Source organism: Oxyura jamaicensis, chromosome 3 (genome assembly GCF_011077185.1).
Source record: "Oxyura jamaicensis isolate SHBP4307 breed ruddy duck chromosome 3, BPBGC_Ojam_1.0, whole genome shotgun sequence".
NCBI lineage: Eukaryota > Metazoa > Chordata > Aves > Anseriformes > Anatidae > Oxyura > Oxyura jamaicensis.
In genome coordinates, this window is record NC_048895.1 from 87,949,433 (window position 1) to 87,968,854 (window position 19,422).

At 40.1% G+C, this 19,422-nt stretch overlaps 1 protein-coding gene across 4 annotated transcripts in view; it reads right to left on the reverse strand.

Moving 5' to 3' along the window:
* Positions 1-19,422, reverse strand: part of FAM135A (family with sequence similarity 135 member A) — an 82,565-nt gene that overhangs the window by 38,488 nt on the left and 24,655 nt on the right. For all 4 annotated transcript variants that reach the window (XM_035321057.1, XM_035321059.1, XM_035321056.1 and 1 more), the window contains 6 exons: positions 6,538-6,617; positions 2,434-2,573; positions 2,247-2,317; positions 1,746-1,919; positions 982-1,108; positions 419-572 (listed from right to left, as the gene is read on the reverse strand). In XM_035321057.1, coding sequence (XP_035176948.1) covers positions 419-572; positions 982-1,108; positions 1,746-1,919; positions 2,247-2,317; positions 2,434-2,573; positions 6,538-6,617 — 746 coding nt within the window. The remainder of the gene's footprint in view (positions 1-418; positions 573-981; positions 1,109-1,745; positions 1,920-2,246; positions 2,318-2,433; positions 2,574-6,537; positions 6,618-19,422) is intronic.

A 19,422-nucleotide genomic window follows, 5' to 3' on the forward strand; every position in this document is an offset into this window, starting at 1 on the left:
TTTAATTATCAATAGTCTTAGCCTATCTTTACAACAACAATAGTGCCAACAGATTCTATTTGGCAAAAAGTGCATTTTGTCTTTACAAGGCAGACTAAGAGTTGAGTCATTCATATAATAGGGTGTTTCCCTCCATATCAAGATTAAGATAACTGACATAGAAATACTCTGTACTTTAACTGTAGCAGTACTTTTGTTTCTACAAAGAAAACCCTCAGTTTCTGCTATTTTTCTATGCACAGATTTTTAACACACTTGCTTCCTTTTTGTTCTTGAGTTATTAAATTCCAGCTCAGTTTGAATAAAAAGATTTTAGATATACAAGATGTATGAAATCAAAGCCAGTTTAGCCTAGGAAATGGGTTATTTTTAATAAACTTCAAAAGGAAAGCAATATATTCTATTAAATTCAACATACCTAGTTCAATTCGGTGAGAAGAGGGAAGCTCCTTTGTTATCATAAGGAAATAGCTATGTAACCCTTTGAAAGCAAGCAGCAAACTGGCACAAAGTGTATAGTGGAAATTATAGGCATGACTGAGGAAAGACTCTGAAACAACAAAACTGCATCCCTAAAAAAAAAAAGTAAAAAGAAAAAAGATTTATGCATATACTAATTTCATTCAATAAAGGATGTGTTAACAATGTAAATTGCCTGTTTTTATGAACCTCATCCATCTTTTTGCAATTCTCCACGGATTGCAATATCTTAAAAGAATAAGGCTAAATGCTGAATACTGTAAGCTTTCCATTTGCACAGTTTTGAAACAGGTAACATAGCCTTCTGGAACAATTATTTTCTTTTCCCATATTTATCTTATATAAGATTCCCATATTATTATTTCCTACATTATATTATATTCCTGGCACAGCAAAGTAACTCTAACAAAGTTCGTTTTTTGTCAAACAATACAGCAGAAAAGATAAAATTCACACCACCCAACAAAATACAAATGAAATGTTCAACTGAAGTATTCTTACATCTGCTGATAACTGCTTTGTGTAGTTATTGCCAAAGACCACGCTTTCAAGAGAAGGAATCACAGAGTCCCTGTTTTGTGCTGGTGCATTTCTGTTCAACCACGTATTCTTCACTGGGCGAGGGAAACTGCAAAAAGCACAAATGAACCAGTAAGCGAGATAAACAGCGATTGCAAAGGATGACACAAGTTAATGAAAGAAGAAAGCTTTACTAAAATTAGCCAAAACTTTATTTGAAGAGAAAACAAAATCCCCTGGTTTCATTTACTTTATGAAAGATAAATGTATCGTTTGCAGAAATCATTGCCATTACGGTAGCAACTGAAAATTGAGAAGATGCTCAATTTGTATTGGACTCCATGGTCCTTGTGGGTGGCTTCCAACTCAGGATATTCTATTAACAGCACCTACTTCAGTCACTAACTACAGTCAGCAGCAGATCTTACTGATTAAAAACATGAATAAATATTTACACATACAAATATACATGTATAAATACCAACGTTTATACATTCCTTCTCTCTTCTCTGGTTGTGGGTATTCTCTCTCTACTACATTACATACTCTTATTTCTAATAAAAACAAACTCAAAATTTTGTTTGAGGTAACTTAGAAAGTAAGAAGCTTCTCCTCCCTCTGAACCTTGGATTACAAAATCATAAGGGAAACTACACTGACTTAACTTCTTCCCAAGTATTCTGTTCTCATAACATTTCCATTTGGACACACAATACTTTATTTGTATTTTATTAACAAGAGATTACCTTATCAGGGGCTGATGCAGAGCAACCAAAGAAGCATGGACTACAACCGATATGACAGAAAGGTGGAAGTAATCAAACATAACATTGACGTAATGGTGAAGGCCCCGGTGTAAGTTAAAGTGCAACTTTAAAGTTCGGCTACTAATTGGCTGTAGTGTGCTCAGGTCATCTGGTCTAAGAAGAAAAAAACAAACGCAAACAACTACAGTGACCACATTCAAGGTGCAACTTGCAAGCGAGTTATTAATAACTGATGCAGATAACAATACAGCATTAGTCTATACTTTGAAACGCAATAATATCTGCCCCAGAAGAGAGAAAAAAAATCAGAATGAGTCAAACCAGTTATGAAATCTTAACAGACTTTAGTGTTGGATTTCTTTCTTACTCTCATATACGTCTAATATGAGCACAGTACATCTATGTATAGCACAGATTTAATTAGTTTAAAAAGTTAACATATGCTGTTGCTTTAATAAAATCTTCTATATTTAAACTTACGAATAGTCTGTATCCGTGAAGTGTAGATCTAATGTTAGCAGAAAATTCATTTCATTAAGAGATTCCTCAATCTAAAAAGAAATTGTGGAATTGTGAAATCTTTCCATGTCTCTTATGTATACTAATCCAAATTGTACATAACAAAGATTTAAGTATCTGAATATAGTTAAATTGGTTGACAGATTACCTTCCTCTCATCTAACAACATTTTTATTTTGAAAATCATCACATCGTTCACAGAAACTTCCTCATTTTTGTAAAGAATCTGAAATGTTTTACTGCAAACTATATTGTCATGGATTGAAGCAGGAAAGGCAAGATCTGCACCTGAAAAGAGAAACAAGTATTAATATTATTGGCCTAGCATCTGGCAACACCAGAGCAGCTAATAAGTGAATTTACCGTTACTATCAGTTCCATGACCACAATTAAAACCCTAACACCAACAATATCTGTGGTTTTCCATTTCAGTCAGCAACTCCTGGAGTTTGAAGGGAAGCACTTTGTTTCTTAGAAAAGCTTTATCAATATTTTTCAATGTAATTTACTTTTAATACAATTTGTAGATTGAAGAATCTAAGTTGTTCCAAATTGGAGTGAAATGCTCTAGGCATCAGAAATTTTAATAAAAACCCTGAAATCTGTCTTGTTTCATTCACCATTTGAGGTGTTTTACAAGGTTTAACCACACTAAGAATTCAGAATTAACTACCGATGAGGTAAAGAGGTTAACTAATATGTATCACTCCACTGAATTAATCAAGAACAGTGGTGGATCCTCCTTTCCTTCCAGATCTTTGCATACTGCTCTGGCCAGGCTAGTTCCAAGTATCACCTGAACCTTACATTTCCTGCTCAGGGTGATACTTCTGCTTTCATCATGAAGAGTTCACAAGAGTGTGATATATGGTTGGGGAATCCGTTGCCAAGAAAGGTCAAAAGACATTTTGAAGAAATGAGAAAATGAATAGTTTTAAGAAGTTACTGAGGAAGTATTTAGCAATAATTAATATCAAAGGGTTATCACACAGGAAATATGATGATGGCCACTACCCTGTGAAACAACACATAAAGGAAGACGGAATTTGGAAGAACTAAGTCAACAGAAATATCGACAGTTTCTTATCACTCCTCAACAAGTAGCCTCAACAACATTAACCTCTTCCAGAACACAGTCTGGTAAGTTGTGTAAATGGGAGAGTGAAACATTTTTAAAAAACATTTTGATTCTTTTTAATCACTGACTTCAAAGGAGTCCACAAAAGAAAAAGACATCTGCAAAGTTGGCACTTCATAGATTTGGAGTCTACAGACCACTGACAGAAAATCACTGCTCGAGTCTGTGTACAGCAAACACTCCCCCTCTATAACCTTCATTATTGTTCAGGCTTCCTACAGAAACTAGAAAACAGTAAAAACATTTTTTTTTTGGTTACAGTGCTTTCATATGCATCATGGATTTAGGTCTCTTGGACAAAATAACTACAAAGGACAACTCATTAAATGGCAATTCCCCTAAATAATGGCACGTTCACCTTGCATCAGCCCTTGTCACATGCTGCAGGTGAAGGGCAGGGAGGGCATGGTTTCACGTTACGTGTAATCTGACAGAACCACACACCATCAGCAGAAGGGATTCTGCCACTGCATTCTGATAGAAAAGAAGTAATGGAGACACATGGCCAAGGTCCGCTCCCTATGTGCCGTCCAACTCTGTGAGTTATAGCTCTCGGTTCTGCTGACTTGAGAGTATCGTGAAACTGCATCCTCGGAAGTGAGAGAAGAGGAGAAGAGGCAAAGCTAGCACCAGGAACAGGCAGAGCCACATTCACCTGGGAGTTGAGGTCTCACATCAGTGGGGACTGAATTAATTATTGTGCTGTGAACCTTTGAACGTGGTCGTCTCCTTTCTAAACTGCCTTACAGAAGAAGGAATATAGAAGAACCTCAAATAAGAAATAACCTCATACAGACTACAAGTACCTAAGTTTTTCTTTTAACTTCCTAGAGGATTCCTCCATCTCCCTTCAAGTCACGAGAATGCCAGGAGACATTCTCAAGTCCGGGCCAAAGGCAAACGGCTTGTCGTATCACCACTGTAATGACACTTGGCCTGGGTCTGCAGTAACTCAAGGGAACTACTGTAGGACACGGGAAATAGAAACGGAAGAAACATGGATTTAAGTAAGCACAGGACCTCATGAAAAGGTGGGAAGGCCTGGGCAAGAGATGGAAGAAGCAGCAAAGGAAGGAGAAACAGGATGGAAGGATAAAAGGAAGAAGGGAACAAATGCGCACATACAATTAACCTGGGAAAACAAAAGGAAGAATTAGATCAGAGAGTCTGCAGGTGAGGGGAAAACACAGCTAGGGTAAGGAAACTGTTGGTGACTTGTGGACAGGCTGGGGAGAGCGAGAAACAGCTAGGAGAGATGACTTGGACTAGAGTGGGAGAACCATGACTCTGTCAAAGGGAATGAATGGGATTTAGAAGAGAGGTAAGCATTGGGAAAACAGAACAACAAAGGTAGGAAAGTATAGGAAGAAACACCTGGCCAACACAAGCCACCCTTCTCAAGAAGGAGAGACTTACAGCTAAACCTACAGACCTAAACCTACAGCTCCCTGTTCAGCTATTTTCAGCAAGCAGCTGAAACGAACGGAAGGCAGAGGTCCTTGGCAAAATAAAGCACAACCAAATCCACAAGAGAAAACTAACACCGCAGTGGCATCTTTACCACCAAAAATACCCAAAACTGTAGCTTAACATGCATTTAACTGGAAAAAAAAAAAAAAGGCAGCGATACCTACTCCTTCATTGACCAAACTGAGAGACTTATCTGAAAAGGACCCTGGTTTCAGGGTTTGGAGGGTTTGTATTTTTGTGAAATGGTTGCTTATCTGAATGGAATTCAGTTTCCCAATTGGCTTTCCAGGCCAAATCAGACACTTGTGTCAATACAGTGCATGGAGCAATACGAAGGTAAAGAGTAGCAGCTGGGGGAACCACAGGCCCATTTGTTTTGACAGCACTGCTGATCTTAACTCCTGTCAAATTGCAGTCTTTAATGCTGCACCTAGCAATGAGCGACCAAAGAGCTAACACGTCACCGAATTTATTAACAAGATTGCAGCTTTCTGAAATTAACTGGAGACTGTTCTAAAATATACCATGAAATGGAAATAAAACATTCTTTTAGCAATATTAAACATTATTAAGCGATGCTATTAAAAATTATGTTTTATTAGGGTGAAAGATCAGTTTAGCATAGCTGAATTCCCCAGACAACCCTATACTTTGACACTGAAACGGAATAGCCATGGTTTGCAAGAATTCTTTATTTACACATAAATCAAAGCAAACATAAATATGCAGGAAGCTTGACTAAAATTCAGTGTCTAAATTGTGGTTCTTCTCGGAGTTACTTTTAAAACAGTGTCAAAAATTCAGGTTTCAGTATCCCAGTTTTATATCCCATTTTCTCAGACTGCAGCAGGTTCTTTTAACTGGCAGTTCCAGGAATTTCATCTGTCACTTGAAAACTTCACTCATTTCCATTTTTCAAATTTCTACAGCACAGTGAGGTGTGGGCTTCACAGAACTGGAAGAGTGCTAACAGGTTTCTCCAGTTCAACTTGCCTCAACAAAGAAACCAAAAGGGAGTTCTGCTTTCTAGGTCAAGTACAGGGAAAAAAAATGGGGGGGGAAGTGGTGGGAAAAGGTGGGGGAGAAGGAAGGTAAAAAGGGAAGAGGGTGTAGCTAATTCTGTGCACGAAGTTAAATCAATTTTCAATTTTGCTGCTGGATGGCAAGCCAGCAAGTTTGAAAACAACAAGACTGGATCCTTCCAGAGTCTTCTTGGAGGAGGGAAAAGGGGAGGCAGTACATAGCAATCTATATAATTGTTTGTAGCTGAAATACTCCACTACTTTGAGAATATCTAGTTAAATAAGAACTGTCCTTTGTAACATTAGTCCAAAACATGGAAAGACCGAGCATGTCAGTAGAAAAAACAAAAGATATTAACAAAGGAATCAGCACATTTCACTACCAGCAAGAAGAATTAGCAGAGGAAAAAAAGTTAACACAAATTCTGCAATCAACATTTGAGTCTCATTGCTACAAAGTAATTTTTGAGCAGGTCATCATGAAATAATTTACATTTCAATTGTGTCAATAACAAAATTAAATCACTTTTATAGTAGTTATAATAATGTAAGACAAAAAGGATGCTCCCTTAATTAACACGTCAAGATAATGGCCTCACTTACTAAAAGGCTTTGCACTTACCAGGTGCGTGTAACAAACTAGCTTCTAACTTGTGTGGAATTCTTGGAGGAATTTTCATAGATGCACGGATCTGGTAAAAGCTGAAGGAAAAGACAGTGATTTGCAACACATGCTGTACAGTACATCTCATTTACCATATGCAATTACATACAATGACAAAGGCAGGAACAGAGTGCGAAAGGGGAACAGAGCACAGAAGACTAAAAGCTTAAAACTGTGTTCTTGTGTGTCATCAACCAGCCGGATAAGAATATAAGAAGGAAGTCCGAATACATGGCTAGACTTTCCACAGTCCACAGTGTAAATGTAAGTCTTTATGTAGATACAGGGTAAACTACATTGGAGAATTGATATGAATGAAAAATCAGGATCGTCAGCTACACACACACCCATCTCGTAATGATTTAGCACGTACCACATCTATAGGGCTGTTCCAGCTCTGCTGCTGAAACTCTATTTCTGAAACCCTAGCACACAGCACCAGGAACCCCACAAAATACCCTGCTTGCCAGACACTCTCGACATTGCCTGTCACCACCAGCACACAGTGCAAGCACAGGGTCACACTGAGCAAAATATGGCAGCACTTGAGTATGAAGACATAGTGCTATTGCCTTTGTGCTAGCAAGGGCAGCAGCTGCAGGCAAACAGACTCAAATCGAATAAATAATACAATTTAAAAAAGAGAAAAACAAAACAAAACAAAAAACAGATGTCTTCAGTCTTTGTTTTCTGAGTCTCTGCCCCTACCTGTCCAGTTCCATATTGTTTCCAACCTTGTTTTTGATCTACAATCCCTAATTGTCTCATATACTGATGTTATGGGACTCCTCACACGACACAAGCACCCATAAATACACACTTAGATGGTGTGTTCTCTCCTTCTCATCCTATTTCAGATAATTTTTTATTTTAAGGGGTGAGGTGCAGCCAGCTCCGTGAGCTGATCTGACCTGCACGAACACTGACACCACCGACGTGAGGGAGCAAGAACATTCTCAAGCAGAGGCAGAAGCACAGCCTCAAATGCCTTTTGTATGCAATTTCCCTTCCGTATTCCACTCAATCTCATCTCTTGTTTTCATGGTCTGGACTATCCAAGCTATCCCAGCTTATTTCTTGTTCTGATTTTGATTACCAGCACCTCTGCTATACCTGATGATCCAGTAGTTTGCTAGCAAATGATTTATCTATTTACTAGCTTAACAATCAATCAATCAAATTAATTCTTAATGTAATCCTTCCATAAAATAAATAAGTCAACTTTAGCCTGGTCAGAACTATGAATCAAAGAATGCCTTGGAACAGAAGACACTTAATTAACCAGTGATGTGCCTAGAGATAAAAGTGGAGTGCAAAATCATCCCTAGCATTGAAAAATTGAAGAAAGCAACCTACAGCAAACTAGTAATGGTATATTTTGCATTAGAAACCTGAAGTCAAAGATTCCAAATACATATCCTAAGTGATTCACAAACAGTAAACTCTGAATTAATTTTGCACTTAATAAAAAAAAGTATAATATTAACATTAAGCTTTCACTATCTTGTTCTACAAGCGTGTAAGGCATCGAGGCGATTAGGAGAGCCCTCTGATCAATACCCCAGCAGGATGCAATCCAGTACTCTGATGTCTCCTTTCCTGGGGGTCAGATGCAGCTTCCATCATGCAGTCAGTTACCCATTTCACTACACCGAGGACACATGTCCTCACAATACACGATAACCTCAGCAAGGAGATACTTCTCACCAGCTCTGGTTTCGCAGTGCCATTTCTGGATCCCCAGTAAGCATTTCTCAATGGCTTGACACCCCATGAGCAGCATCTTCTCACAACCCAAATGACTAGAATGTGCTAGCAGACATACAGACCGCTTGTTGATTCAGGTATTAACAAAAGAATGTAAAATAATTGGTGTGGTTAAATATCGTGTCTCGGTAGTTCAGAAACATGCCACAGATTTTACTTCATGTCACGCTAACCTTCTCCCAAGCTGAACCCCTTTATCAGCCTTTAAAATAGCCCAAACCTGCACCGTTCTCAGTTCATCTTTGGAGCCAGGCTGCAGCTCTACAGAGCGTGACTTTAACTATAGCTTAAAAACTTTTTCAGATGTGGAGAGATGAATGAATTAGGACTGCAACAAGGTATCATGCAAGGCAATATCCCTGTTAAACCAGTAAGACCCATTTCTCCTGGTGATGCTACTAAATGACTGTTTACAAACCGGGCCTCAAAGAGAATAATAATCAATAGAATTGCTCGTGCTTAGAATGTAATTTGTGAAACCAAAGGCCACTGTGACACCCTTACATTTCCTATTATTACTTTCAGTTCACCAAAAGCAGAGTATTCTACCCTTTGCCCAGTAAACCCGATGGATTTTGATGTGAGGTTAATGTGGAGATGAAGGTGTATTGTTTGCTTGTTTGAGACAGGTGGCTTTGATATTCAGCACAGATTTAAACTTTAAGCAGTTTATAATATAAAACATTTACCTGTTAATCTGAAAATTTAAATCCTGTAGGAGTTCATCTTAGGGCAAATTTTTAAATTTTAATTTCCAATCTTGTGCCCAGGTCTTTGAAACAATTACGTAACTGCATCAAGATATTTGAATGAAAAACCCAGCCTCCTACACAGTATTTACCCAAATTAATCACTGCCACTCATCTTTAAATACCATATAGATTAGGGATCTATCTGCAAATGAAATCCTGTGATACTGAAACAGGGTATTCAATTTACAATGGAACTGCATTTGTAATGCATAAAATAAGGAAGCATTTTCTAAAGCTAATGAGACATTCCTCATGCGACAGCAAGTTTCTAAAAGAGATTTCAAAAAATGCGTCAAGCGTGGTTACTCTCTTCTCCCCCAGCCCTGTTCTCATCTTTCCATCTCTGTTTGGTTCAACTACTCAATGTGTGTCAAAATCCTTCCTTTTCTATTAAAACAAAAAAAAAAAACAAAAAAAAAACAACAACAACAACAAAAAACACAACACCAACACAAACCAACCACTTCCAACTACTTCCCATCCGAATATGGAACTGAAGCAGTGTCTGGTTCTGATGGAGTTCAATGACCCATAAACCCGATTTATTCAATTGCATCTGCTTGGGAGTCCAGAAAACAATTCAGTACCAAAGGACTTGTCACATTCAATTATCCCAGATATCCTTAAAATACTCTGCAAGTAAGATCTGAATACAATCAACTCTCCATTATCTTACGTAATGGGAGAACGAAGGTATTCTGGATAGTGGAAAATCCCAGACAATAATGATGCTACAGATGCTGTCACGGAGGATGGTCAGTGCTGGCACACATGCTCTTAGGAGAAGCTGAGAACACTGAATTTGTCCAGCCTCCATTTTTTCTGGATGGGTATTTTTGAACAAGAATTAATGATTCTTTTACTATATTTGGAAACAAACAAACAAAAAATGTGTTATAACTTTCCCTTAGTCCCTCTTTTAACTGTATTAAAAGGGGAAAACATAATATATTACTAGATGATCTGAACTAGATGATCTTTGAGGTCCCTTCCAACACAGGCCATTCCATGATTCTATATATGAGAACATCAGCATCCAGATGTTAGGACCCTTTGCTACATTTTGTTCCATGAGATGAACCAAGTATTTAACTAAACAGAGAATAAAACCAAGAGAAATATCACCAAGGACAGTCATTTTTACAGTGTGATGAAAAACGCGCTAAAAACCCTGACCAGAAGCAACAACATGATATGCAATAGCTGCTGGATTACATTATAGATTACGCATTGATGTTTATAAGACCCACCACCTGATAATTCAGCAAGATGAATTTTGATCATCTTTGATGATATAAGGTGATTTTGGCATTTTAAAAGTCCAGGCTACACCAGCAACTCATGAAGCAGAATCTGAATGTGAGTCACTGCAGCATGGGCAGTGCCCAAACCTGATCTGGGAAGAAAAGCAGAGCCAGAGCTGGGTGAAGGTCTGACACTACACAACAAAATGATTTTGAGCAAGTCTTCAGCACCATTTTGTCAAAAAAGCAAACAAACAGGTTACAGCTGCATGATGCTTGCTGATACAAATGATTTGAAAGAAAGTCTCCAAAGGGAGACTGAGCAAAGTGAGACTCGAAACAGCCTTCCTGAGCCTTATGAAGCTATTTACAAAGTGCTGCAAAAACAGCTCTCCTCATGAGTGATCAAATATGCAACACATCTTTGAGGTACTTTGATCTTAGTGGGTAAGAACACCCAGAAGAGCTCAGATGGATGTCATCAAAAGTATTCAATAGTAAAAATAAATTCTCTGTACCAAGGCCTTTTAGACCGTGGACACTTGGCAGAAATTCTTAGTCTGAAGGAATAAGGTAGATACTTGCTCTGTTGTGGAGGATCTTCCTTCCTCTAAGAGGAATTCTCATCCAAGGCTTTTTAAAAGCTTCACCTTGTTGGAGGAAGAGCAAGCAGTTCTGAAACCTTTACAGACATCACTGCATTCAAAATTACAAAAGTTTATTTTCTTCCTACATTATCTCACTTCCCCTAGATTCCACAGCTGAAGCACGGTACTTATTCGTGATAACTGTGGTGGTTTTACCGTGCTAGGCAGTTGAACACCACAACCGCTCTCTCACTCCCCCTCCTCAGATGAGGAGGGGAAGAAGTAAAGGAAAGAACAACTCACGGGTTGAGATAAGGATGATTTAATTAAAGAGGGGGAAATATATATATATATATATATATATAATTAAGGAAATATTATTATTAATTAAACAGTTCAACTAAAGGGAAAAAAAAAGGGAAAGGGGAAAAGGGAGGGGGAAAGGGAATAACTAAACAAAACAAGTAAAGGCTATGTGGAAGTGCAGAGGAAAGAAATTACTCTCTACTTCCCACAAATGAGTGATGCTTGACCACGTCCTTGAAGCAGGGCCTCAACGCACGTAGCCGGTGTTCGGGAGGAGGACAGACTTTTTCGCAACGAGAGTCCACCCCTCCCCTCTTCTTCCTTTTTCCACCTTTTATTGCTGAGTGTGACATCATATGGTATGGAATATCCCTTTGGTTGGTTTAGGTCAGCTGCCCTGGTGATGTTTCTTTCTCACTTTTTTGCCCACCCCCTAGGAGGGTCAGAGAGAGACCTGATGCTGTGCCAGCACTGCTCAGCAGCAGACACAACACTGGTGTGATACCACTGCTGTTCTAGCTACAAGTGCAGAGCGCAGCACTGTATGGGCTGCTGCAGGGAAAGTTAACATCCCAGCCAGACCCAGTACAACAACACTGCTTTACCTGGAGAATGAGGATTCATTCACTGGAGACAGGGGTCACTACAGGGTTTACTCCCTTGTGGGCCCCTATTTGTTCTTCCCATAGATAATGTAACTCACTAGCTATGGAAATGCATTCTGCTCATTTCCCAAACATCATCAGCCTATCCGCCCCTCAGCAAAGGAAACCCTGACTACTGTTAGCATGGCTCTACGGTGGCAGGCCATCCAGGTACGCGCCTTGTTAAAGCTAGGTAAGCCAACAGTCCTTCTGAAACAGAAACTTTATTATCCAGAAACATTACTATGTGAACGAAGGCTCCCTAATCCTACTTGGAATTGTTACTCCAACACAGAACAGAGGTACCTCTGCCAAACACTGTCAAGAAGGAATATTTTATATGCAGAGTGAGTAAGCATACATTCTCTTAAAAAAAAAAAAAAAAAAAAAAAAAAAAAAAAGCATTATCAACAGACAATATGGATTCAGTCCCGACAGTAGACCTCACCCTACAATGGCCCAGGCTAGGGGCTGCCTGCCTTGAGAAGCCGTGCTGAGAGGGATCTGGGGGTCTTGGTAGACATCAAGTTGAACAAAAGCCACCAGCGGGGCCTGTCAGTGGACAAAGTCAACAGAATCCATCCTGGGCTGTATCAACAGAAGCACAGCCAGGTGTTGACAAAAATGATTATCCCTCTTTACTCAGCACTCATTTGACCACATCTGGAATCCTGTATCCAGCTTTAGGACACCCGGCTTGAGGAAGTTCAGCAGAAAGCCATCAAGTTGGTTGGGGCTGGAGCACAGGAAGAAAGACACAATATACAACACTACCTCTAAAAATGTGCCAACCTCTCCTTTTCTAAATATTTCCAGCATTTACCCTTACTTACCCTGCTCACAGACAGCAGCAGGTCAAGAATGAACACCAGATCTCTTAGTGCTTAAAAGCAGTGTCTTGAAACAGTTTCACAAACACCCTTTGCATGTACTTCATAATCACAGATAATGTGTGACAGGTGATGCGTGACTTAACCTACATATTTGAGGTGCTCACCGAGACAGCATAAACAATCAAGGCTGAAGTCACTAACGGAGGACTTACAAATATCCAAGGAAGGTTTGTCAACCCAAGTCTATGTAGTGTGCTAGATGTGTGCATGTGCTGATGAGGTCCACTGTCTCATTTGGTGCTGAACATAACCATATGCAAATCCATAGCCATGTTAGTAAACCTGCAGCTTAGTGTCCTTACCACCGACCTCGTAGAAAAAAAGTCTTCTGAAAGAGGCAGTTAGACTTACTGCTCTCCAGTGGACAGAGGAGACGTTTATTGACCATACTGTATGATGGATTACATCTTTTTCAAATGAGCTGCATTAAAATCTCCAAGATTCAGGATCTGATATGAGCCAGAATTACCTTCTGACACAGCAACATTGTCAGGTTTCTTTTTTCACTGGGATCATCATTTAGATGGGTAATATTTTTCCATTATATGTGTTGAAAAACATCATTTATAATCTGAGCAAGAAGTGGGTTCGACAATAATTGGAATTTATCTTGCTAGTAACAGAAAAGGAAATATAAGAAGGAATGGTTATTTGACTTTTTAATGCTTCCACATGGAACCACGGGTAGTAATGTGTGCAAATGCAGTCAAAAAGAACAACCATTATTAAAACAAAAATCTCATGCATAAGAAAGTGTATGTGCTTTTACAGAGATTGCCGCATGAGCATTTACTTGAAAAACACTTACTTTGCCAGCCAAAGCACATTCCAAGGGAAGCGTACATCCTGAAAAAGCTTTATAATACACTTCATCACTGAGGTAAAACTTATGCAGTTCCTCTCGCCAAGAAGAGGACAGGCAGAAACGCACACAGCAGATTCTGACCTTTCCTTGTCCCTGAGTCCCCGCGTGCTCAGTGCACACATAAATGCCTTCAGTCACATTAACAAGAGCAAACACTGAACATCTTGGACTGCAGTACTCACGTGCACAGCGGGTCACCTGCAGGGCAGCTCCTACATCTATCAGTCCTCAGAACGAGGTGACAGCTGTGACCCTGCAGATGTAACACTCCCAGGAGAGCTCCTGGGATCTACTGAACGCGCGGCCCTGCTGAAATCCACGTGCTCAGGTGCAGACCACCACTGAGACTTCTCTCCTTCTCTGTTATCCAAGGTGACATTGAAGAGACAGTTGTGGCAGAGCAGTAGCTCAGGCAAGCAAGCTTCACTTGCTGCACAGGCAAATGCAGAACAGAAACCCCCAGTGCAGTGAGGGTTTGAGGCAGCCACATATTAAAAGAATCCAACAGTGACAAAAAGAACATCTTTTACTTCTGTTCAAAATCTCTGTCCTACAGGCTGAGCCCATTGCTACTACAGAGATCCTACACTACTAATTCTTTCAATAATTTACAAAAATCCATCTTAAAAGCAATGAAGATGTTTGGCATTTCACACGACCAGTCGCAAGTCTGTACTGGTGAATGCCAGCATCCACACATTTTTCAAGGCAATCTGAGCCTGCTTGTGATGTTTGAAGCATGTTAAATGACCTTGGAGCACAAAAACTCTATTTTAAATGTTACCACAAATTCTTCAGAATTATTTGGTATTCTGCTAAAGTTAAAACTAGTTACAGAGTTCATCTAGATAGGGTATCATTTGATAAAGGTATAGAACACAAACAAGACTTCTTATCCTACACTCACCTTGTATGAGTGCTTCCAATATATAGCACCACGAGATTACACTCTGCTCTAACTGTGGGGTTTATGCCATTTAACAAATTCCATTTCAGATCTTTGAACAACAAGAAATTGTTGTGCCCAAAAGACTTTGTTTAAACTTTTATCAACCCCATCTATGAAAAATCCAGGTATTTCTCAGACGGGTAAGACAATTTTTCTTAAGAAACAAAGGAAAGGGGCAAACTTACAGGACTGACAAAAGGTTCACATTTACTTGAAAGCAACTTTGCTCAAAAGTGACTTACTTTTTCAACTAGACTGCATGTCTATGGAGCACATTGCTTCTGACAATTGAAGATATACTTGAGCAAAAAAATTATTAAGCCCAAAGTCTGATGACATTTATTTGGAAGCCTTTATTTGGAAGCATTTATTTGGAATACCTCAAATAAGTCACAGCAGCTTGTTATGAAACGAGATCATATACATCAGACAGGAGAGACTGGAAAACAAATGCAGTAGGGATTTTGCCTTATTACTACACAAAGCTTTTCTCCATTTTCTTACCAGCAGCAAGCTCGGGCAGAATTCCTGCAGTGGCTGTCAATGTTTATTTAAAAACTTGAAAGGGGAATACTCTTAAATAAATCTTGATTTTTTTTTTTAATTATTTTTAAAGAGCCACATAAATGCATAGTAATAGCTCTCATTTTATCAAGTGACTCTTAACTTGTATCAGTCTGTGTTTATAATTTTAGTTCCCCTTTTATTTCCTGTTATTACTGAAGGGAACAAAAAAAGAAATCACGCTAGCTTGCCTCTTTAAATTCTAACAGCTCCACGAAGCTCATCCTCAGTGCTAACAATTTCCTACACTCCCTAATAAGAGAACTTCCTAACTGTATTTATTTAGCTTTAATTTTTTTTCAGTTGATTTCTTGATTCAGGATACTAGCATTGCAAATGACATATTACAAGTGTGTATCCACTGGCTGGCTTGAAAGCTTTCTGGGGACAAAGGTATGGGATGCAGAGTTTTCCTGGCAAGTATGGCCACAGTTTTTCCAAAGCTCCACCTCTTGCAAACAGGCAGTGGTTCTTATCCAGACGCATCATAACATGTTAATTTTGAAATCAAGGTTTAGCAAACACAACAGATGGGAGACCAGAAGACAAGTCTGACAACTCATTTTCTGGTACTTACTGCCAATGGTCTTTCAAATCTTTTTTTCAAGCTTTGCAGCTGTGCAATTCTGTTCCTCTGATCTGCCAGTAATCAAATACACAAGCTTCACAATTCACTTTGTGACTTACTTTCATGAAATGCCATCTCTGTTTTAATAGCAAATATATCATACATTTAACCAGAAACTGAAATTCAGGTACCACAAAGAAAATTCTCACAAAAACCTGTGCCCTAAAATGCACATTAACTGTCCATCATGCCGTATGCACGATGCATTAAATAAAGGTATTACTCTTTTAACCCTTATTAACATCTTCATCTCCCCTGTAGAAAGCTACATCATTCAAGGAAGTCACATCCTCAAGTTCTTTTTTTTTTTTTTAAGTTTATATCACTATAGTTTCAAATATAACTACTCTTAGCTATTATTTGGACATTAAGGAAGAAAAATAGCCTTTCAGTGTCTGAAGCGTCCATCTTTTGCCTTCAAGCAAGGTGTGGTTTCATGATAGATTTAAGCCAGCCTAAGACAGGAGCAATTCTGCACTCACCCTTTTTCCATGTTTTTGCCCCTCCTCAAACAAGTTCTCACATTCCAGCAATGGCATGGTAAATGAAATCAACACACGCCCACTTGGAAAGGGGAGAAAAGCATACAATGGGGGCTATCAGAGCAGGCAGGAACATGTGGCCAGGGGAGAATGAGAGAAGTGGGACCACCCCATTCAGTGACAGCCCAGGCTTAGGTCAGGCCACCGGTGTGCCTCCAGACTCAGAAGTAATGTTAAACTGCACTGCCAATTCCTGTAAGTTATTTTTCCTCAGGAATTTCAACTCTAAAAAGATTGAAAGAAGAAGATCTACTCAGCGTACTATATCTATGCACTCATTATTAGCATAGCTCTTAAGATGTCATCTCAGGGAATATTACCAGAACGGAATATGCTAGAGCCACGTTTTCAAAGGTCTGCAGCAGAATTCGAGATCTGTTTTTCTAAATTCTTATTCAGATGATCCAAAGCCTTCATGAATGTCAAACAAGTAAGGTGAGCATTCAAGACACGAATTCAGGATATTCCTAAACACACCACTTCTTACCCGTCCATGTAAAGGAAACAACTTGCTTTTCTTGAATGGACTTTTTTGTGTTTTTCATTTTTGCCAAGTTGGAGCCACCTCCTACAGCTAAAACATCTTCAGTCTCTCCTGTACCTTTACAAGAACAAAGTTAAAAATCCAGACTCACCAGAGTTAACCTTCAGATACCAGTTTATTTAAACAAATTACATGGGCACAAACAGATGAAGGAGCCAAACTCCTTTTTCTCTTGCCATATTCCTGAATCAACAAGTCTAAAAAAAAATCAAACAAACAAAAAAGCCAAAAAAAAAAAAAGCGCGCAGCATTTTCTTAAAATCTACCTTGCCCAAGCTTCTATTTTTGAGAAAATTAAAACGAACATTGCAGGAAAGTTCAGAAGGTATCCAAAATAATTTGATACAAATTAAGTTGTATATAGGGCTGTATTTGAGGGAAGGTAGAAAACAAAGACTGCTGAAGGGAAGGCGTGAAAAAAGACTGTAAGGTGAAAGACGAGGACAGAACACTATGATGGGGAAAAGGGACCATGCATAGAAGAAGCACTAACGAGTGCTAATAAGATTGAAGTGCAGAGATGATCAAGGTAATCCTGTGATTTACCATACACATACACCGAGGGGCCTCAATCTTTCTAAGGGTATGGGTATCTTTGTGCTTGTGCTCCCTTTTTGAGGGCTGGCTTAATGCTGACCTTCTGCCACTGCTCCCTGGAAGCTGGGATCTGCAAAACCCTCTGAAGAAGTATCCAGGTTCTCCTCAGGGAGCTGGGGGTCTCTGCTGCTCTCTCTGTTGGCGAACTTGCCTTCCTCCTTTCAGAGCTGGCCGCTGGAAAGGGTCCTGGCACTCTAGGCATAATTAGGGACCTTTCCCACAAAAAATACCAGGGCTTGGGACTCTCAGCCCACTACAGATGTCTGAGTCCTTCTCTTTGTCCCTTTATGCAAGTTGGCATCCAGGAAATCCCAGCCCTGTTTGTGGTAAGGAAAGACCTAGAACAATGTCTTGAAAATGAGCCTAGACTTTTAAAATACAAGGATTTGGAGGGGGGGGAAAAAGAGGATTAGAGCTCTGTTTTCCCCTTTCCCTCTGCCCTGTCCTCCCAGACACTCGCTCCTGTCCCTGTGCTGCAGTGTATCACCCCGTTCCCAGTTACACCAGCACACTACCTGCAGACAACCCTGCCCACCGGACTGATCCTGCAGCGCTCCTCCGGGCAGCTCTGACAGCACAACGGGGAGGGCAGGAAACAGCCAGGAGCAAGGAAAGCAGAACCTGCGACCTGGCATTGCCACCCAAGCTCCGTATCCCCAAACGACAGCTCAGGGAAATCAGAACTGACGCACCTGATGTCTGCCACCACTCTGTACCCTGCAGGCAGGGATGCCAGCCGAGGTGAAGGCAGCAGTTCAAGCAGAGGGTTTATTTCAACACGTACTCATCTCTGGGCTGCTCTCACTCAGCCTGAGATCGTGCTGATGCAGACTCTCCTGTTTGAGATGTCTTCCCAACGCAGAGGCAAAACTACAGACACCTCTCTCTGAATGAGGTCCGGCGGTACAGTTAATCGACTCAGAGGCTGGCTGATGACACAAGGAGGGATCCCATTCCTCCGTTTTACCTTCTGCTCCTGCACTGGCACCGACTAGCACCGAGCTTGTGGAAGGTGAGCCAGGGAGACAAACTGGCAAAAGCAGAACCATATCCTGTGCTTTTCAGGCAGCTGCCATCCAACACATCTCCTTACCAGCAACACCTACACCCTCAGCCTAATGCCCTGGCCCATTTAATCCCCTCCCTGTCTGCAGTGCTGCCAAAAGCAAGCCCATCTGACTGACCACAGAACTGCACAACTGCAAAAGCAAACACAACAGGAGATGACTGCATCTCACACCTTTGGCAGACACATGCCGTTGTACTGGCTGAAGCCACCTACAGATCCATAGATGAGAACACTTTCACAACAGATTCGAGCTCAAGGTGCTAACAGTTCTCCCCCTCCACCACCACCAGTGCTCAGGCAATTACACAACCATCCACATCAAAGAAACTGGTACAGCTGAAACAAACGACCAAGACTGATCACCTCCAATAGTCAGGAACTAAAAAAACACAAGGAAAATACACGGTGAGTAGCAACAGAGGTCCTGACCCCCGTGTGTATGATATTCCCCACCCCTTTTGAGAAACAAGAAACATTTTTAAAAGCAATTTTAAAACTTTCTGGAAAAACAAAGTTATGTGGATAAATATGAATGTGTTGAAGAGCTCAAATATGTACATAAGCCATCTTAGTGGCCTTAGTCTGGAGTGCCTCTAACCCTGTGGAAGCGTCTTGAGTTTCTTACCTGCAAGACAAGTCAGACCTGGTAAAGGGGAACAAGTACGGGAGCATGAAAAATGGTTAAAAATCTGAGAGTATGAAAAGTTACTTTGTATGGCATACAGTAATTAGCAAAAGTACCAGGAGGTTTAAGGAGTAAAAGAAGAAGATTTTAAGGAGAGATGTGAAGCAAGGAGAGTCTCGAGTAAAGCACCTGACGGAAGCAGAAGCAGCTAGTCTGGCGGTGTGACAGGGCTTGGTTCCATATTCAGATGAAGTTGTATTTCTCACA